Source organism: Orycteropus afer, unplaced genomic scaffold (assembly GCF_000298275.1).
Source record: "Orycteropus afer afer isolate SDZICR_OR568_19922 unplaced genomic scaffold, OryAfe1.0 scaffold00474, whole genome shotgun sequence".
In the NCBI taxonomy this organism is placed as follows: Eukaryota; Metazoa; Chordata; class Mammalia; order Tubulidentata; family Orycteropodidae; genus Orycteropus; species Orycteropus afer.
The window spans coordinates 340,330-363,181 of NW_006922061.1; the positions used below are offsets into that span (position 1 = coordinate 340,330).

General features: G+C 43.9%; 1 protein-coding gene across 1 annotated transcript in view; it reads right to left on the minus strand.

The window, feature by feature from the left end:
- Nucleotides 1-11,161: 11,161 nt before the first annotated feature.
- Nucleotides 11,162-22,852, minus strand: part of SNAP47 (synaptosome associated protein 47) — a 59,766-nt gene continuing 48,075 nt past the window's right edge. The window contains exon 4 of the mRNA XM_007954793.2: nt 11,162-11,308. Coding sequence (XP_007952984.1) covers nt 11,162-11,308 — 147 coding nt within the window. The remainder of the gene's footprint in view (nt 11,309-22,852) is intronic.

Here is a 22,852-nt window from a genome sequence, read left to right on the forward strand (position 1 = left end):
AAACTCCTTGTTTTTTTTTTTTAGTTCTGCCAAGCTTTGGCTGGTGTGCTCAGGAGTGCTATGGGCCACAGAACCACAGACATGTGGCCAATCCGGAACTGCCATCTTGCTCCCCTTCGCCCATCTTTTGCTCAAAGCCCCTTTACAACCTTCCTGTCTAGTGGTGGTCCTGTTCCCAAACTCCCTCCATGCAAGGGAGCTCAGACCCTGCTAGTTCTGAGTAGTTGCAAAGCTCTCAACCCAGCTTGTCCCTAAAATATCCACTACTGGTAGCAACCTGTGTGGTAGGGCAATAATATCCTGTCACTAGAGAGAAGAGTGGTGTCTGGTTTTAGCAGATAGCTAATGCCTCAAAGACAAAGCTAATTTTTTATGAGATTGGAGGGAGGGACAAATGGGTGGGGTCTGGATTTTCAGTTGACATCTCAGAATATCTAGATTTTTACATTGATGCTAACTCTAGCCTTCACTCAACATCTCTGGCTCTCAACTGGGCCTTCCCACAAACTTGCTCCACGACAGGAACAGCCATTTCCCCACCATGCTTGTCTCCTCTCTCCTGGGGAGCACATTTCTCCTTGGACAGGCTGCACTGGGACTGCTGTGAGTCACTATCTGTAAGTACAGAAGAGACATGCAGGCACATTGGAGCACAACACAAGTATCACATTAATAAAAAGATGAAATACTTCATCAGTCATGGAATGAGCAGAGTATAGCCAGAAATAGGACCTGATATTCTCATCCAGGTGTATGGCCCTCCCTCTCTCAGGACACTGACTCACTAGCCAGTTAAGACTTCCTTGGTGCCCCGAACTGTTCCTGGGTGGCCAGTGTCTTTAGTTTCCTGCCTTAGACCTGCTGCACATTTGACTTTCCCCTCCGTGGCTCAGCTGCAGTGCTGCCTCCTACAGGAAGCCTTCCCAGGTTCTGGGTTTGCTTGCCCTCTGACCTGCTATCATACTCTCAATCTTGATTCTTGCATTTCAGCTCTTCAATCTGCAAAGGCCCCTGCTATTAAATATCATTTGTGGCTACATGAGTAACCAAACCACTCCCAGAGTATCACTTCCACTGGAAAATGCATCTCAAGGTCCAAGCAACTATGTTCAAGGGATTTTTATGATCTCTGACCTCTCATAAACTGAGGACCACTGAAAGTGTAGACTCCATCAGCAAGGCAGGTTTTCTGACTGTCCATCTTTACCTTCTAATTTGTAGTAAGGTGCCTGGGTGCAATAGACGTGTAGACTGCTACCTCCCCTGCACTCTTTTTTCAGAGAACCTGCCTCAGTGCCTATGAATAAGGTTCAGCCCTATCGAAGGTGATATTCATTTTCACAGACACCAGATCCATGGCTGGGAAGCTACTCCTGGTACATGGCACTGGGGTTAAGGGGGTTGGTGGCTCAGTGCTAGCATGCATGTAACAAAGTGGCCACTGCTGGCCACCACAGGCCACTAGCAAGCTGAGTTAAGGATGGCCAGAGGAGCACCATGTGCATGGAGAGAGGCCAGGTGTGCAATGGTGGTCCTGGCAGCAACAGTGCCTCAGCTGTGGACCCACAGTCCTGGGATGTCTGAGAGGCTCCTAAACCTCTTCAACCATCCAGCAGGTTTCTGTGTCCTGCTTCAGCAGACACATGCTCATTACACCACTGCCTTTTCCTATGGAGTTTATGTATCCTGTGAAATACACCCACTTCATCACCTTAGCCCCTCAAAACTGGAACCAAGCAAGCTCTGGTGGGGCCTCTCACAGCTCTGCACCATCCACTTGGCTCTCAATGCATGCTGCTGCACCTGCTCCTGGGCTTGCCACCTGTGTTTGTACAGGTATGCTCAGTGACATCTTTGTACCTTGGCCACCTTCTCTCAGAGGGGTATTGCAGAGTCATCCCTGCCTAGGTCTGCCTGACTCCCTTCATGGCTTCGAGCACTGCCCAGGAGGGTATGTGCACCTTGCTGTCAGGACACACATGTCCCACCCTCTAGAGGCCTGCCATTAATCACAGCAGCACAGTGGTGCTGGGGCCCTGAGCCAGAGGTTCATTTGTCACATGTACAGGAGGGGCTCCTATCTACAAGAGGGCCTGCGGGATTCCCAGAGAAAGCCCCTCCCAGGGGCAAAGCAATGTGGAGCAGTTTGGGTGAAGTTAGATGCATGCCCTCTGCTCACACTCCCTCCATGGGGCAAGAGAAAGGGGCAGAGTTGGGGACAAGGAGATAGTGAGTAAAATTTCAAAGAGCAAATTCAACAGCAACACTTGTGGTAGCCTGAAATGGGGTGCTGGTCAGACCTTGTGCCCAAGGGTCAGGACAGACTGCCTGTTCTGCAAAGAATGCCCTGAGGACACAGTGCAGCATCAGTGCCCATAACAGCAGTGACTGCAGCCATGCACAATGGTGACAACCTGCCACAGCTTCCCAATAGGCTTGTCCATACAAGTGTGAACCCTAGGAAGTCACTGACCTGCAGGGCCGGCTCCAGACTCATGGGTGGTATGGCTTGAGTGAGTGGCATACCTGGCCTAGATGCCCTCAGCAGCAGAGCTGAGAGACTGACCTATGGTCATTCACTCTACAGGTTGTTCCAACACGGCTCTTCCAGGCTGGCAAAGAGCCCTTAGGGTCTATAAGCACATGCATTTCTCTGCTTTGCCCCATACCACAATGCTTCTCCCCGAAGAAGCTAGTGGGTGTGATGGAGATGCCCTTTTAGGAATTCAGGACCACCAAGTATCATAAAGGACCACCCTTGCCTTCAGATGTAGAGGACTCACCCTGTGTTTTACTTTCAAAACGAATCAGAAAAAATTATCTCAACAAATTTGCTATATCAAGTTTCCAAATGGATGCTGCGGTGTAGTAAATTACTTTGTATGGCTTTTCTACCCATAAGTCATTGTAAACTCAGTGGTGGAATGAGCAACTGAGGAGCTCCTGATTGTAAATGTTATCCACATGGAGTATTTCTGTTGGGCGTGGCACAATACAATGTTCTGGGAGGTGCCCACTCTCTCTCAGGTGCTTAGAGTTCTGATGCTATGATTGGCTAGTTTGGCCACTCTGCCGGGCTCAAAAGGAGGTCTCCTGGAGGAAGAACTCTCTCTGACTGCTGGTTAAGGAAGATGTGCTGCTGAAAGAGACACGCACTCCGGAAAGAGACACGCGCTGCTGGGAAAGAGACGCAAGAGACACGCATTGCTGAGTGAGACACTGAGAGACCAGTACTGCTGGGAAAGAAACTGTGAGAGACTGTTGGCCGAGGGATGGTAGGCTAGGAGAGAGACTGAGCATTTTTCTTGAACTCGAATTGTAGCCTGGTGCTTCCCTAATAAACCTCATAATCTGTGAGTTCTGTGTGGCCACTGCAGCGAATTATCGAACCCAGGAGAGAGGTGGTGGGTGCTTTGGGAGGAACGGTTGGTGAAAGGGCTGGAGGGAGGGAGCATGTCTGGCCTTGCAGTAATAGGCCTTGGTTTACTGCTGGTAATCCTGCCTTCCCCTTGTAGGGTTAGAGGACGTCAGAACATGTGGCCTCCATGCCGTTTTAGCAGTGATGCCAAAAGCTTGAAATATATGAATCTGAAAATCAGTTGGAAATGTTAAAACTGACTAAATTTGAGTTTTTCTCAAGTTCATAACTAATAACTGGAATGGCAGAAGTGAGAGGGCAATGCCCTGAAGGAAGAGGCATCCCGTGGCATACTCTGAAGTAAGTCTGCTGCCCCAATTATAATATAGCTGCCCTTGAGAGAGGGCATTTCATCCAACTCCCATTTTGACAGACTGCATATAGGCCAATGTTTTGAAAATGCAAGGAATGAGGCATTGTTTCTTCCTCTGTTGTTGTTAGGTGGCATCAAGTTGTTTCCAACTCATAGCGACCCTATGTATAGCAGAATGAAACATTGCCCGGTCCCATGCCAAATCCATGATCCTTGCTATACCTAAGCCCATCATTGTAGCCACTGTGTCAATCCATCTTGTTGAGGGCCTTCCCCTTTTGTGTTGACCCTCCACTTTACCAAGCATGGAAGTATCCTCCAGGGAATGGTCCTTTCTTACAACTCGACCAAAGTAGGCGAGACAAAATCTGGCCATTCTCGCTTGCAAGGAACATTCCGGCTGCACTTCTTCCAGGACAGATTTGTTAGTTCTTTTAGCAGTCCATGGTACTTTCAGCATTCTTCTTCAACACTGTAACTCAAAAGTATCAACTGTTCTTTGGTCTTCCTTACTCACTGTCCAGCTCTCACATGCATATGAGGTGATTGAAAATACCCATGGCTTATGTCAGGCATACCCCAGTCTTCAAGGATATGTTTGCTCTTCAGTACTTGAAAGAGGTCTTTTGCAGCAGATTTGCCCAGGGCAATAGGTCTTCTGATGTCTTAACTGCTGCTTCCATTGGTGTTGATTGTAGAATGAAGTACTATGAAGTCTTTGACAACTTCAATCTTTTCTCCATCTATCATGATGGTGCTTATTGGTCCAGTTGTGAGGATTTTTGTTTCCTTTATATTGAGGTGTAATCCATACTGCAGACTATAGTCTTCAATATTCATCAGTAAGTGCTTCAAGTCATCTTCAACTTCAGCAAGCAAAGTTGTGTCGTCAGCGTATCGCAGGTTGTTAATGAGTCTTCCTCCAATCCTGATGCCATGTTCTCCTTCATATAGTCCAGCTTCTCAGATTATTTGCTCAGAATACAGACTGAATAAGTACGCTGAAAGGATACAACCCTGATGTACTTCCTTCTTGATTTTAAACCATGCAGTGTCCTCTCGTTCTGTTCTAACAGCCTCCTGGTCTATGTACAGGTTCCTCATGAGTCCAACTAAGTGTTCTGGAATTCCCATTCTTCTCAATGTTATCCATAATTGTTATGATCCACATAATCAGATGCTTTTGCATAGTCAATAAAACACAAGTAAACATCTTTCTGGTTTGTTGTTGTTAGGTACCATCAAGTCAGCTCCAACTCATAGTGATGCTATGTACAACCGATGAAAACAATGCTTGGTTCTATGCCATCTTCATAATCCATGCTATGTTTGAGCCCACTGTTAACAGCCACTGAGTCAGACCATCTCATTGAGAGCCTTCCTCTTTTTTACTGATCCTCTACTTTACCAAGCATGGTATCTCCAGAGATTGGTCCCTTTTAACAACATGAGCAAAGTAGGTAAGATAAAGTCTGGCCATTCTGACTTCTGAGGGACATTCTGGCTACCCTTCTTCAAGAACAGATTTGTTTGTTCTTCTGGCAGTCCATGGTATTTTCACTATTCTTTGCCAACACCACAATTCAAAGGCATCAATTCTTCTTCGGTCTTCCTTATTCACTGTCCACAAGCATATAAGGCAACTGAAAATACCATGGCTTGCGTCAGGCACATCTTAGTCTTCAAAGTGACATCTTTGCTCCTTAACACTTTAAAGAAATCTGCAGCAGATTTGCCCAGTGCAATACAACATCTGATTTCATGACTACTGCTTCCATGGGTGATGACTGTGGATCCAAGTAACATGAAATCCCTGACAATTTCAATCTTTTCTCCATTTATCGTGATGTTGCTTATTAGTTCAGTTGTAAGGATTTTTGTTTTACATTGAGGTGTAATTCTAATGATTTCCTCTCTTAAAAATGTTTTTTGCTGTTAATTTTGGGACTCAAGATAAAATACTGTATGGACACAAGCCATCTCTCCCTTGCCTTCTCCCTGCCTGCCCCCTTTCTGAGTTCTGTCTTCTAAAAGGAACAGCATTGACTGTTGGTAAACAACACAGATAAGACATTAGACAGCAAGAGCTAAGAAATGAGGACACATGTGGTTTCCCGGGCTATGTGTCCACGGCTGGATCCTGGATTCAGACAGCTACAGCAACTATAGCAGTAACAATGGGGGACCTGGAAGTGGCTCAGGCCACTGTAGAATCTGGGGGCTGGAGTGGTGAAATGGACAACATGTACATAAGAGTTTTGTGAGCTGGGAGACAAGTGTCAACTATAGGCTATATGTCCAAGCACAGTGCTGGATCACTATTTAGAGCCCAATCCTATTCATACACACCCCACCTAGGGTCAGAAGGCTATGACTGCAACCAAAGCCAGCCCACTGCCTCTCTTTGTACAGCCTGCATACTAAGTACAGACTTTACATTTTTAAACAAAAATAGTATTTCATGACACATGAAATTCTAATTTTTAAGTGTTACTGGCACACAGCTACCTTCACTTGTTGACACGTCTGTAGCTACTTTCACGCTACAATTGGCAGAGGTGAGTTGTTGCAACAAAGCCCACGTGACTCATAAAGACTAAAGCATTTATTGGCTAGCAATTCCCCACCCCCCCCATCGCTGGTAACCAACAAAGAAAATTTCCTTCCCTGTATATAAACCTTTCCTTGACTTTTTATAGTAATAGATTCATACACTATTTGTCCCATGATTGACTTATTTCACTTAGCATAATGTCCTCCAAGTTCATTTACATTATGAAGTTATTTGCATTCATTATTCTTTGATGTTGCATAGTATTCCATTTTGTGCATGTACCATAGTTCGTTTATCCATTCATCTGTCGACGTGCACTTCAGTTGTTTCCATCTCTTTTGCTATTACGAATAGTGCCGTGATGAACATGGGTGTGCATCTATCTACTCGTGTCCCACTCTCACTTCTTTAGGATATATTCCTAGTGGTGGGATTGCTGGGTCAAATGATATTTCTATTTCCAACCTCTTAAGGAAGCACTATATCATTTTCCACAGTGGTTGTGACATTTTATAGTTATTTGGTTGAAGGGAAAGGCAATATAACAAAAGCATGTGACCAGCACAATATCACTGAGGAAAAGGAAGATATGAAGAGGTGGACAAGAGATATAAACAAAAAGGTAAATATTATTACATACATAATAATATATTATTGGTATTTGTATCAAAAAAACTCACTGCTGTTGAGTCAATTCGACTCATAGCGACCTCTCCTTGGGTTTCCAAGGCAGTATCTCTACAGAAGTGGATTGCCCAATCTTCCTTCTGAGGAGTGGCTGGTGGGTTTGAACCACCAGTCTTCTGGTTAGCAGTCAAATGCCTTAGGCATTACACTATAGAAATGCCCCTACATATTATAGCGCTAACAGAGGACAAAGTTAAGATAACCTCTTAGCCATAACTAAGCACCATGAGGGGGTGAGTTGATGGGCCTGTGGGCTTGGGACCATGGTCACGGGGAACACCAAGCTCAACTGGCACAACGTAATACACAAAACACTGTTCCACATCCTACTTTGGTGAGTAGCGACTGGAATCTTGTCTGAGTCCACCAGTGATGCTATAATAGAAATACCACAAGCAGATAGCTTAACAAATAGGAATTTACTCTCTTACAGTTTAGAAGGCTAGAAGTCCAAATTCAGAGTGCTGGCTCTAGGCACTGGGTGAAAGCCCCTCTACCTTGGGCTTCTGCTGTGCCTCTTATTCCAGGCCCACTGAAGCTAGAGGCACCTCCTAACTCAGCTGCTGGTTGCTGAGGCTGATGAATCCAAGGTCGGCACATAAAAAGGCACAATCCCAAGATTGGTAGGTAACACGACAGGCCACTGGTTCAAGTCTAGGAACAATCCAAAGATCAGCAGGCAACATAGCAGGCCACTGGTTCAATTCCAGGAACTGGAGCTGAAGTCTCAGTCAAACGCAGGATTTATATGTGCCAAAATGCTAGAGACCCTTCCCACAGCTCCTCCATATATACTGGAAGTGGCTCCCTTTCCATTGATCAATGATGTCTCACAGCAGATTCCACCACACAGGTGATTACAATCTCATCATAGGAAATAACTATATCCAGCTGCCCAGCCACTCAAACCCAAGCCCAGCCAAGCTGACACAAAACCTTAACTACCACAGGTCTTAAAAGCTTGGAAACAGCCACCTAAGATGCAACTATTGGTCTCTCTTCATCTGGGGCAAAGAAGGTTGAAGAGAATCAAAGATGCATGGAAGCAATTAGTCCAAAGATGCACGGAAGCAATTAGTCCAAAGGACTAATGGATCATGGGAACCTAAGCCTACATGACCCTGAGACCTGAAGAACTAGATGGTGCCTACTACCAATGCCAACCACTCGGAAAGGGATTAAAATTGGAGACCATGGATAGAGAAAAAAAAATGTGGAATAAAATTCAAAAACATAAAAAAGACCCAGGATCAGAGAGTGACTGGTGAAACCCCTGAGACTATGACCCCTAGTCACCCTTGGGGCCTAGAATTAAACTCATTTCTGTGGCTTACCTCTCAGCCAAACAACAGATAGGTCTATGAGCTGAATACCAACGAGATGCACTCCTTAGAACAACCAACCATGGGAGATCAGAAGGGTAGTATTTGCACAGGGAGAAAGCTAGGGAGGCAGGAATGCATAGGTAAGGAGGACACAGGAAAAGGGTAACCATAGGGAAGAAGTGAAGAGAGATGTTACATTGTGAGGCTTGTAATCAGTGTCATGAAACAAAATTTGTATGAATTATTGAATGTAAAATGAATGTGCTTTGTAAAATTTCACCCAAATCACAATAAAAAGTTGAAAAAAAAAAGCTAAAGCATTTACTGTATAGCTTTTTACAGAAAGTATGCTGATCCCAGTCCTAAACAAACAAAAAAAACCTTGCAGTATTTGATGAAATGTCAAAGCAGATTTATTTCAGTTCAATGTTTGATATCACAGTTGTACTAGACATGGGTTTTGAATTTTGCTATCTTTATATACTATGTAAAACTGAGCTCAAAGCAAGCTTTATGTGGAAACACAATTTACAAATTGCACCCTAGGGGTGACAACAAAACTAAAAGCATTCACTCTCATCTGTAATAGGTGAAAGGGTCAGTGGTATTTGATGTGGGAATAAAGCACATAGATGTCAATCCATAAGCATGGGTCACACATGAATAGCAGGGCACAGGGTTTCCATATCTGAGAGTAAAATAAACGACATGCCTGACCTTGACCCATACAGAAGACTGAGAATAAGTGGTGCACACAGCCTCTCCATGCATTACTATAGTGGACTTGAGGGTTCCACTTGCCTGGTCTGCTCTCTGAGCTGATTGCCCCACTGCTGCCAGAGCAGGGCATGGCACCATCCTGATCTTCACCTGAGTGAGCAGCCCTTCTTGGTCTCTTGGTCCTTCTACCCAGGATGGCCTGCAGACTCTCACCATGCTTTCTTGTCAACCCCTTGCCACAAAGCAGAACAGCCAGGCCGCTGCAGCTCTTCACAAGTCCCCAAACCCTGTGGCAGTGTTCCTATCACAGACACAAAGCACCAGCTCCATTGCCAGCACTCACAGCTTCCCATTCCTGCTCGTCTCCTGTGTTCAGGATCCCCTACCTATACCTATGCTGCATAATACAGGGGCTGCCAGGGGCCTGGGACACAGGCCACACTGCACACTTCTTACCAAGTTTTGCCTGCCCTCAAGACCAGATCAAAGGCCTCTTCTCAAGAAGACCTGCTCTCTCATTACTTTCACAATAGTGTACAGGCCACACTGCTCCAATCCACCCTGCATGACCTGATGCCAGAACTTCTCTGCCTCCCTCAACTCTCCACCCCTTCTCTCAAGGGCTCCCATCCCTCTCTGGGCATACAACCGCACATTTTGTATTTCAATTATGTCTATGACCCTCCCACTTCCCCTCTCTCACAGCTACCTTCTGGCTTTCTCCTAGAACACAAACTCAAAATGCAAGCAGAGTAGCACCAGGACCTGAGGGGCATGGTGTCCTGAACAGGCTACAGCCTAACTTGTTAGACATGACCAGAGAAAAGGAGCTTCACCTAACATCTCTACAAGGTTTCACTGTGCCTTCCTGTTGACAATTCTTCATGCAGCTATTTCAAAGCAGTCTGAAAGTGAAAAATTAAAAAAAGTTAATGAAGTGAATGACATAAGAGAGGAGGGCTGTTTGTAAAAGCCAGAGGCATGCCTCCACCCTCTTCCACGTCCCCATCACTAACAAATGGCCATGCACAGCCATCCTCCTGAAGGTCTCCCCTAGGAAAGGGGAGCACCTGCTACATTTCACCCACTCACTAAAACACATAAACCAAGCAAAGAGGAAAATTGTAAGTAGTTTTAAAACATACTCTAAAACTAGCATTTCTCTTTTGTTTCTGGATAGAAATGGGGCAATAAAAGCTAAAACCAACACTTTAAAAAAAAGAGAGAGAAAAAAAAAAGATACAACTACTATTTTCACTTTTGGCTAAAAACTGGGCAGTGAAACAGTATTTCAGATATTTATAGGATGACCTAGAGGTACACTAGATTCTGAACTTCAGCTACAAAATTATAATCATCTAAAAAAGAAACCTGGCCTGTCCACCAAAGAGAAAAGAAAAAGAAGCAAATGCTTCAGTGAAGGGTCTGCCTTCTCCACCCCATGATGAACAAGGGGCAGCAGAGAACATGGGCCCCTGAAGAAGAGACTCCACTGATGCAGGATAAGCCTGTAGCATCAAGATGGGGACAGAGTTAGAAATAAGCAGCAAATTTCTTCAGAAGGACTGAGATCTTCCTTTCATGCTTTGCAAAAATGATGAAAGATAAAGATGCAGGCTATGTTCAAGTTGGTAACAAGGGGACAGTCATGCACCAGCAGCCACCGAGCAAGTAGATGTTTGGCCCACTGATATCTAGAGGAAGAGCTTGTGATTCTAGGACAGCACAGGCTCAGGCTCCTGCTGTGAACAGCATGCAATGCGTGACCCTGTTCATCCCATCAACAGCAGCCTGAGAGCAGCTCGAGTAAAGGCCAGCACTGCCTGACTTCCCTGTGTATGAATGCAGAAACCCCTCATTCTGAATTATGCCTCTAGTTCACTATCCAGAAATCTTTTTAGTGGAAGTCACAATCACCCACAGCACCACTGCCCTCACAATTCTCCATGACAGAGATCAAATGAGCACCTCCTTCATTCCACAGAAGGGTACAACTTCTTGGGCAATGCTTGTAAGTACTTCTCCTGTCCTTTGTAATTACTTCCCAGGGCCACCACCTCAAGAGAAACATGCAGGGGTTGAGAACAACATACTCAAGAAGGGACTGTGTTCACAAATAGTCCCATCTGTATTTCCACATCCTTCTACGTCAGTTTTTTCATCCGTCGGTTATGCTTGTCAATGGCTAGGGCTGCCCGGTCCACAGACGCGGTGATACCGTCCAGAGCTTCATCCTGTCTCTCCAGCTCCACCTCAGTATCCAAGGCAATACTCTTCAGTTTCCTCAGGATCTGGGAGATGAACACAAAATGACAATAGATGGTGCTTTAAAAAATAAACAAACATTTAATGATACTTTTCAATAATATTTAATGATATATCTATTATTTTTCTGAAATTTCAGAAATTTTATTTGCTAATTTAAATTAAGTTTTCTTGTGCTTGTCACCTGAGGGGGGCAGTGTGTTAGTGGAGATGATGAATACCTCTATTCAAAGACAAAGTCCTCATGATGGTATACAAAAAGGCTCCTAGAGAACACACCCCTGCGTCAGGGTCTTGGCTGCTTGTCACTGAGCAAAGTACTCAGTGTCAGATCTCACACTAGAGAGCCAGAAACACCTTGAAGGGGTGGGAAGCCCACTCAAGTGTGGTCAACTAAGGAAACCCATCAATCTAAGTTGTGGAACAGGCTGCTCTCTGCTGTGGAGGCTGTCTTGAGAGGATGCATTTGTCTTCTGCCCTGCTCCTGTCTGCTCTTGGAGGAGACCAGCAGAAACAGGAAGGCAGCTGTGCAGTCCCAGGTGCACCAGTCACCCATCACCAGCATTTTGGCACCCCTGGTGGGCACTGCTATTTCTGAACACAATGAGTCCCTGCACATGCTCAGTTTGGCAGCCAGGCACAGAAGGCAGAGCATGCATGATGAGATCAGGGCCTCACAATTTGGATTTGAGTTTCTTCTCTCACCCAATTATTCTTTTTATCATCTGTCTGCACCCAGGCACCTAACTGCATACTGAAGCTGGAAAAACAAGATTTACAAAGAAAAGCAAAGCACTTTTCCTGTCTATATGTTTAAAATATTTTACACACAAAACACAATCCAAAGTGGTAGAATAGTTCACACCAAACACACCCGTTGCAGGGCCGCAAGATCATATGCCTTTTGAGAAGTGCTGGAACCCATGCCTGGAAAAGGTGACTAGGGGGTTCCAGGCCACATCACACCCAGGATCCACTCTGATAGACTGGGTGTGAGTGGAGAAAGTACCAAAGCAGCATCCAACTAGTAGGGTTGTAGATATGTTAGACTAGAGAGATGCTCACTAAACATGGAAGCCATTGAGCCCTGATGCTCCCATACTGGGACCCCTGGAGAGACAGCAGCACCTTACAAGTGTGATGGACAAGGAAACCCATCAATCTACATTGCAACTCCTCATGCCCCCTCCCATTTCTATGAGTCATGTATTTTCATAAATTAACCAGCGCAACCATTTTATTACAATCCTATTGAGACTAATCACATTGTTAAATGGTATTTAAACTATGCACTTATTGAGCCTAGGTTTTAAAATTTAATATACTCAAGCTGACAACAAAAAGGGTACATTTAAAAAGAAACCTTAATGACAACCATTTGCAATAAATGTTAGAACTCTCTTTAGGGAAAGTTACAGATCACTGATTATGTCAAGAAAAAGGAATTGGAGAAGCTGAATATGGGGAATCCCTCAATACCATGTTTACTAACTTCCACTGCATCAATACATCTGAAAATACATTAGAAGCATCTTCTCACAGTGATAATGAAAACTAGTAGCAAACAAATGTGGTGACTATTTCAGTGCAACCCTACCTCTAATCAATTAATAATGCATCATACCCACATTGAAAAATAGTCCCCACCCTTGCTCTCCCATATGATGTGAAGAGAAGCCATGTGTAAGGAAGCACTGTACTTCACTGGTGGTGTGTGACTCAACGTCCTGAAACAATCCTCAGTGGTTCCACTGCCGGAAGAGGCGGCAACTCCACCTCAACCATGAGCAAACTGTGTTCCACCTGCAATAACCACATGGCTAAGCAAAAGGAACGTTAAGCCTAAAATCAGAAGGCATGTCCTATTTCCAGTTTGATTAGGAGGACTTGGGCAGTGTACTTTTTATGCCTGGGCTTCTTCATCTAGTTAGTAAGATGCCAAATCAAGGCAGAGAGATGGTCAGGATGTGCTAGGAGGACAAGAAGATCCACTTTCTTCCAAAGGACTGGTGAGGCTCAAATGAGATCACAAATGTGAACAAGCTGTGAAAACTATAAAGTACTATGTAAGGGTCCTAGCAGCCAAGTCTCAGAATGTTTACACTATAGGAGCCTCGGGCCACTGAGCCCAGCTCTTCACCCTCATTTTGCAGCAGGGAACAGGGGGTCTGAGAGCTGAAGCTATTTAAGGTCATATAGTAAACTAGTGACAGGTAGGACTTAACCCCAAACACAGCAATATTACTATTATCTTTGCCATTAGGCATAAGAATAAGCTCTTGATTCAAGTTAGCAGACTCAAACAACAACCTTTTTGCACCCTCTGGGAACTGGTGGAAACTCCATCAGTTGAGTCACTTAAAAAACTGGACAGAGTCCTGGAAAATATACTGTGGGGATCAATCTGGCTCTGGAAGAGGGGGACGGACTGGATGACCTAATACAGTAGGTCTTTTCCATCTCTCATTTCTATGATCTCATATGGCTGATGCCCAAACAGCATAATAAAAAAAAAAAAGAAAAAAAATCATCATTCACCACCATGTGAAGCAGGTTCTTCCATCCACTTTTCTGGTGTTCCTTTCTCATTTACCTCCATCCCCCTAGAATATGAATTCTCTGGTTAAGTATTCCTTTCTCATTTACCTCTGCCTTACCTAGAATATGCACAGAATGTCTCCTAGAAGAGCTGCCCTGACCTACTTGTGCCACTTTATCTGATATCTACCTGTGCAAAATGAGCAGGCCATAGACACCTGGACAGCCTTCTCTGGAGTCTATATTTCTTCTTCAATCATATTTAAAAAGCAACTCACATTTATTTCAAGTATCTTTGAGGACCCCAGGGATCCTAGCTGTGAACAATGACCTCTTCGTGCCCAGGCTCACAACTGGGGAGTTAGTGGTTTTAGCAAGGCCACCCAGGCTGGCACTCCAAAGCCCCAATGACAGCCTTGGGTCAAGCTATGAACTCTTGGTGCAAAGGCCCCCCAAACCAGCTCCTTCACAAGTCATGCTACTTTCCAAAACCATTTGTTTCCTTTATTAGATTTGTTCCTGTTTTTGTTCTGATAATAATAGTGCATGTAGAAAATTAGAAAATAAAACAAGTCATCCACAAGGAAAATTCAAATCCGTGTTTATCAAGTAAGCACTGTTGGTAACACTGTGGTATATTTGCATCGACCTTCCCCGCCCAATTCCCATATACATACACTCTCACAAAAAAAGTCAAGTTGAGGATTAAAGTATACATACAGTTTTATTTTCTACTTTTTTCATCCCCTAGTTAGCCTACATAAAGGTTAAGAGTCATGGGACTCGTACAATGTGCCACAACATTGTTCTAAGAACTTTACACATTTTATCTCAGTTAATCCTCAAACTAACTCTGTTTCACAGATGAGGTCAAGAAAGGTCAGGCAACCTGTCCAAAGTCCCCAAGCTCTTGGTGGTCAAGTTCAATGATGACCAAGTGGGCTGATGGCAGAGACAAGGCTCGTGGATGCCATTCTACCCTAACTACCACTGGGGGCCACAGCACCAGGGGCTCAGAGGCCATGTTACTGGGACACTAAGAGAAAGTAGACACTTCCTGTAAGAACACAGCATGAGAATCTTTGCCAGGGACAGGCAGAAAAGAATTCACTCATCTAAGGCAAGCTGGGCCCAGGACCTGTGTCACCCCTTAAAACATTGAAAGTTTATAGCAAGATGGCTATAGCAAGGTAAATACGTCAATTAAAATTCTCTAGGACATTTCATTTTAATAATGCATTTTATTTAACCCAATATATCCAAAATGTTATCATTTTCACATATAATCAACACAAGCAATTATTAATGAATTACTTTATATATTTGTTTATTCTAAGTCTCAGCAATCTGGTGCACATGCTACACTTAGGGTTTCAACTTGGACTGGCCACTGTCCAAGTGCTCAGGAGCCATGTGCTGAGCTGGAAGGCACAGGGCCACAGGCACATGACAGCACTCTCCACCAAGAGCTATTTCAGTGACAAATTCTATATGCTTCCAGGCCTCAATTAAGCATCTTCTTCAAGAAGATGAGTTAACTTACTCTTTTCCAGTCCACAATTAAACAGTAGCAAAGGCAAGAAAACCTGTATTCCTATGTCTTCGCTTAATAAGCACTGTATGTACAACTTAATTTATTACCATGAAACAGCTAACATTTTACTATATACAGAGTCCAAATAAAGATTGGTTCCCATAGGACTTTTTGATTTGGAAAAAGTTTCATTTCAAAGAAGACCTTAAAAATAGCATTCATTCCAAATCATCTGTTGAGACCCTTCTTCTGTCTGCAAAAATTATACTTGAAATTAATTAATATGGAAAAATACAAGAGATATCTTTATAGCTATTAGGTCTGCAACAAAGAAAATTACTGAATAAACCTTCATACGACTAGTCCCCCTGGAGCCTTAGTCCAGATTCCTTTTCCTTTAAGAAAGGGACTGAAGTAATTCAACGGCATCGTGTGAATTCCATACAACGCTGGGTGGAAAGAATGGAGAACATGAAGTCTGGCCAAACCTTAAAAACAGTTGTTACTTTTGTGGCCTAGGATGACAAGCTGTCTAGTCATCAATGTGTCATGTTGCCAACCTCTGAAATATCAAGTGGCCTCTCGGATGAGTACTCACTGGGCTCGGAATTAAAGACCAGGCACAATATGAACCCGCCCCATGTCCCTGTTGTACTACTAAACAAGGCAAGTGATAAAACATCTTCCCAGCCATGTTTTTACCTACACAAGAAACCATCTGTTTAAGAGTGTTTTGCATCTTAGAAAAATGAACTTTTATAAGTGCCAAAGAAATATATACTACATATGAGCACAGGCAAAACATGAAAATGCACATGCCAGAAAGAAGCATCTTGAGAGAAAATACAGAAACATTAAAAGCTCTTTAACTCAAGCAGTCATGGATGCTCAACCAAAGCCAGAACAATAGTCAGTTCTCCAGCAGGACTCTGAACCCCTCTCATCCATGTGAAAGCTGAGGAGAGGGACAGCCCTAGGTGCTTCGAAGAGAAAGTGGGGAGGTACAACTGGAGCAAATAATCTTAATGAATGAGGCAAAAATAAAAGGGAACAAATATCCATGGGCTCAACAGACAAAGCAGAAGTTATTTTCCTCAAACAGCAATGCATGAGGAAGACACTCTGGGCTCTGCTGATCATGCCAGCCACCGTTGCATGGCCTCAGTCCAGCTGCTCTGGAAGGGGGAAAACCTCTACTTCATCTCAAAGCCATGGCTGCCTTCCACCTCCACAGAACACCCCAAAGCTCAGAAATAAGGGCCACACACACAGTTTGGGTCAAAAGCAATGCTGAATCAGGTGCACCAGAAGAGCAAATACAGAGACAGTTTTGCCTTCTAACCATTTCCATTTGGTTTATAAAAAAAATAAAATAAAACAAAATATGGAAAAACAGCTTACTAAAATGGAGCAAGTCACCTCACCAAAGAAGATGTGTTTAAATGTGTACCTCATGCTTACCATGTGACATTACAAGTGTCATCAAGGTGTTAAGACTGGGCATTAGAGACCCCAATTTCTGTTGAAAGCCATACTACCATGAATGACCCTGAAAAAAATCATTGCTTGTGCTCTCAGGGTGTAAGCACAGCATGGAAAGAGCAAGCATGCAGAAGAAATGAGGACTTGGTGCTTTAAAATGGTCTGTAATAAGCTAGTTTTTGTCTCAACGCATAGTGAAAAAAGAAAATGTTTTGCTCTACCTTCTGATAAAGTTCTAGGATTTAGAGTATTACTACATTGATATTAAGCACCTAAAGTGTGTTTAGAATTAGCTAGACTGTCTGCCTGGATCTTGTTATTAAGCTGACTCAATGAAAAACTGTGAATTTTCGTGCAGTGAGAAATTAGCAACCATTTAAGAACAGAGCTTGGATAAATCAAGCTGTCTGCAACTCAAAATAGTTCTACCAGTTGGGGCCATTAATATGCTATAGAGAAGGAAAAGAGGGGAAAAAAATTGGCGTTCACCACAGCTGAAGCTCTGGGGACTGTAAAGAACATTCTACGCTACAATCTGTCACATTCAGCACTCACAGACCACCCCCAAAGTCCCACTCAGGCCCCCTCAGTTGCAGCATTCCTTGAGGCCCCCAACAGTGATTTGTGGCTGAAAGAACTGACATGCAGGGGCAGGCACAGGGTTCCCTTATGAAGGAAGGACGCCCAGCCAGGGCACTCTACCTCATTATCCCATCTCACAGTGTCAGAGATGGCTCTATGACAAGGAAGTGAGCAGAACCCTCCTACTTGTATACTCAAAAAAAAAAAAAAAAAAAAAACCCTCACTGCCATTGAGTTGATTCTGACTCATAGCAATCCCCACTGGGTTTCTGAGGCTAGGGCCCTGGAAATAGACCCTGGGAGTTGTTTCTGAGGGGCTTAACAACAGCAGAGCTGACTGGGCTTAAATTCTGAAGAATCTCTTAGCCTTCACTCTGAACGTGCTGATCAGTGACCAATGTCTCTGAATGGCTGAAGGCATGAGCGCGGCCATTCTGACTCAAAGGTCAGGATGCAAAAATCACAGGGAAGCAACTCCCATGACTACAAAGTTGAGGATCCTGGACATTGCTCTGGTTCCATTAGATGGGGGACGTGTAGCTCCTTGCTACCAGTTCATAACAGAATTTCTCAAGAAAAGAACCAAGTTTTTAAGAGAGCAATGCATCTCTACTGAAAGAAATGATCAACTGTTTTAACTCAGTATTTGAAAGTTCATCTTACATATGGAAGTAAATACCTCAGTGGGGGACATCCTGAAGATACTGAATCAACTGAAAACGCATTAAGTTTTAAATCTGAGGTTCTTCAAAGTTGACAGAGTCACAGAAAGAGCTCTAGCTAACACATTTATTTAGAGCTTGCTATGTGTCAGCAGTTGCTGACAAGAATCTCTTCGAATGGTGTAGGCTTATCCTCACTTCATTCTCATACAATCCTCTGAGACAATTTTCACTTCATTCTCACACAAACCCCAAAGCAATTTCCAGCTCTATAAAATGGGTACTATAACAGAGCCAAAGCCTTACAGAAAATGAGCAACTTGCTAGGAAGTCACCAACCGAGAAGTGGCAAGGACCCTCACCTCCCATCTAATGCTTGTGTTTCTAACTATTGTTCCCTAGATCTCACACTACAGATAGGACAGACACCAATGAGTTGTCCAAAGCCCCTCAGATAACCAGCCTCCCTCTTATTACTCTCTCATTCATCTAACACAATCCAATAGTTTTAAGAACTGCACAAAACCTTCTTCCCAATCTGAACCAAAAACTGCATAATATTTGCAATGTATTTTTAAAAGTTAGTAAAGATTCAAAACCATATATCTGATAAGGATCTACTATATAAAATGTATAGTTAAAAAAAAAAACTTCTATACTTCTACAGTTTAACAACAGACAAATAATGCAATCGGGAGGCGGGGGGAGCAGCAAAGCACACAAATAGACTTTTCACCAAAGATGACATTCAAATGACCAATAAGCACATGAAAAAATGCTCCGTGTCATTAGCCATTGTTGTTAGTTATCGCTGCATCGATTCCAACTTATGACAACCCCACGTGTGTAGAGTAAATTGCTCCACAGATTTTTAAGTCGTAACCTTTCAGAAGCAGATTGCCAGGCCTGTCTTCCTAGGCACCTCTGGGTGGGTACAAACCAGCAACTTTTTGGCTAGTAGTCAAGTGCCTAACTGCATCACCCAGGTACTCCTCATTAGTCATTGTTATTGTATGCAGTTGAATAGATTCCAACTCACAAGAATCCTATATTACAGAGTAGAACTACCCCATGGGGTTCCCTAGGCCACAAATCTTTACAGAAACAGATTGCCAGGTCTTTTCTCTCTTGGAACAACTGATAGGTTTGAATTGCCAACCTTTCTGTTAGCAGTGGAGCATGTAATCATTGCACCGCCACTAGGGTTCCTTCATTAATCATGAGAGGTGCAAATTGAAACCACAATGTGATATACTTACCCTTATTAGCATGACAGTGATTCAAACAAACAAACCAGAAAACAACCAGTGTTACTGAGGTTGTGAGGAAACTGGGAATTTCATCTATTATAAAGTGATACCAAAAAACCAAACAAACTCGGTGCCGTCCAGTCGAGTCCAATTCATGGCGACCCCTCCTTGGGTTTCTGAGGCTGTATCACTACAGAAGTAGATTGCTCTACCTTCCCTCCAGGGAGTGGCTGATGGGTTTGAACCACCAGCCTTCTGGCACTATGCCACCAGAGCTTCCCATTAAGTGATACAGCCACTGTGGAATGTCTTCGTGGTGTCTCAGAAAGTTGAACATTTAAAAAGAAAGTTGAATACAGAACTGCCATCTGACCCAGCATATATCCCAAGTCTGTAAGTTCACTGAAACATTATTCACAATAGCCAAAAACATGGAAAGAATTGAAATGTCCAGCACAACAGATGAATGGATAAACAAACAAAATGTGGTATACACACAATGGAATGCTACTCAGCCAAAAAAAAAAAAAAAGAGAGAGAGAAAGAAGGAAATGAAATCCTGATGCACGCCACAACATGGATGAACCCTGAAACAAAATAAATCAGTCAAAAAGGACCAATACTGCATGATCTCCCTTATTTGTAATAAGCAAATAGATAGAAACTGAAGATTTGTGGTTACAAGGACTAGGATGGAGGAAGAAAGAGGGTGTTTTTGCTTAGAGGCATTGTGTTTATTTAATGGTGGTGAAATAATTTTGAAAAGGATAGAGATAATGGTTGTACACCATGAAGAATGTAGTCAATCTCACTGAAATACACACATAGAAACTGTTCACTTGGCAAACGTTTGGGTGCATAGACTTTCACCACAATAAGAAGTCAATACAGAGAAATCTCATCCTGCTGTGCTATGAACACATTAAAGACTTGAACTTCATTAAAATGATGGCTAAGAAGGCAGAGCAATATTCAGAGGAAGGAAACAAACCTTCTTCTAAATCTAAAGAGTTCCACACAAGTATCTATTTTCTTCCCACTCATGTTCCAACTTTCTGCAGAGCCTAGTAACTACCCTATGAGAGATCCTCACTTAGATGCTGGTACACAGATTGGAATCCTGTCCTCACCACAAGATATTGAAATTCTTTCCCTAACAGAGCTCCCCCCACACCCAACCACCACTTCCTGGGGGCATTCTCCAAGCACCCGCTGAAGGAATGAAACACATCACCAAGACTGGTCTGCATGGGCATGTGGAGTCCAGAAGGGAAGAAAGCCCTTTCCAAGTAGCCCAAGAGATCCCAAATACCCAGCACAGCCTTCTTTGTTGCAGGTGCCTCCTGCAGACTATGTGCATCCAGACAAATAAACATCCTTCCACTCCAAGACACCAACACTGAAGGACTGCACCAGGGCTTGACCACACTGAGGATCCCTTCCAGTGCAGTCAAAGCTCTGGAGAGCTGTCAGGAAGAGGCACTGACCTGTCTTGGGTGATTTCAGAGGGCAGAAGGGGAGGGCAGAGAAACCACAGAGAGGTCGATGAGTTTAACACGGGCATGCTGGTGGGCCTGAGATACTTCAAACTGGTGTGTGTTGTCTGTCAGAAGGGTACTTTTAGGGGCTCTGGAGATGCGCCTGGGCCCCTCCCAGGCCCTATCCTGTTTTTGCAAGTCTACCCTACCATTCAGAGGGGCCCTCAAGAGCAGCCAGACCTGGCTGGGCCTCATTTAACAGGGTGAGAAGGAAAAGATTATGCCAGAAAGGGAGAAGCAGCCAGCCCAGAAAGTAATAAATCATTCCTAAGGTAGAGAAATTCAGCTGCACACACAACAATTGATCAGCAAATATCTTGGAGCACTAAAATGTGGATGATATTATACCAGACATTTGGAGGGCTTGGCAGAGCTTAAGGTGGATGCTGCCTCAGGAGGCCAGCATTTCAGGGTTCCTAGGTAGGGCAGTGTGGTAGTTCAGTTTGTATGTCAACTTGGCTAGGCCTGGTTGAATGGCTGGGCAGCTGGTGGTAGTTATTCCCCATGATGAGACTGGCAATTAACTCCATGGTGGGATCTACCACAAGCAGCTGAGTAGCTGCCTTTGGGATGTGGTCTGCTTCCTGTATATAAGGAGAAACCTTGAGGATAGTCTCTAGCTTATGGCACCTTCAACTGTGCATGTAGCTGTGTTGTTGTTCAGCAGCCTGCTATGCTCTGTCGACCTTGGGACTTTTAATCAACTTGAATTAACGGCATGCCGTGTGATTTGGTAATATCGGGATTGTACCTTTTTACTTGTCAACCTAGGGCTTAGCAGCTGTCTGAGTGAAGAAAAGCCACTAGCTTTAGTGGGCTAGAAGCAGGAGGCAGAGCTGAAGCCCAAAGCTGAGGGGCTTTCGCCCAGCCCCTAGAGCCTGGCACTCTGAACTTGGACTTAAAGCCTCCAAACTGTAAGAGAATAAACTCCTGTTTGTTACAGCCATCCCATTAGTGATATATTCTTGTCAGAGCGGCAGAAGATAACAAGAACTGGCAAACTGGCCAGACAGTAGATTGAGCTCTCACTACTGGAACAGTACAGAACAAAAGGCCCAGCAACAATCCTCTACCATTCCTTCTCTTATAGGCTGCCCGCTTCCACACAAGCTGTGACAAACCACCTTGGGTGATATATGGTGGGATTTGCAAAACCAGATGCCACCCCTCTCTACCACATGCTTCCTGCTATCTGCCCTATAGAGGAAAGCACTAGCAAGGAGAGACTTTTTTACAAAGACTGCGCACAGGGAAAGGAAGATGGAACTACTCCCAGGTACCTGGTGCCACCCTTCCCTGCAGCTCTATTCAGCCAGAAAGAAATGTGTCCAGCTCTGGCCCCACTAAACCCTCTCCAAGCATGACCCATGGAGCCACTGCTCCCAACTGACGTGCTGAAACTCTAGACAGGGTTTCTAAAATAGGATGGGTCCAACAGCATGCCGACTGTGTGCAGCTGCAACCATTACTGCTGAGGGCCTTAACTTCAGACATAACTATAAAGAAACAACACTTTGTACCCGCTAGAATTGTTATCCTATTTCACAAGTGGTACTTTTATTCATCAAAAGGCCTTAAGAGGTTAATAGCAACTCAGAGTTAGCACCTCTAAATTCTAAGTTTTTTGCCTGCTGACTTAGTTTTACAGAACTCTGAATTCAGAGAAATCATTCTTCAAAGTCCTAACAAACATACTAATTAATCTTAAGAATGTGAGACAAAATAGTAAGAGATTTTACATTAAAATGTATTTTCACAAATTTACATTATCTAGAAGCTGGATTTAATAAATAAATAATGTGCATTACTTAAATAACACTTGACAACATCAGCTCTGCAGAATGCTACCTGTGCTTTCACTGTTGTTGTTGTTGTTATGTGCCGTCGGGTCGCCCCGACTCATAGCGACCCCTCCTTGGGTTTCCGAGGCAGTATCACTACGGAAGTAGGATTGCCCAACCTTCCTTCCGAGGAGTGGCTGGTG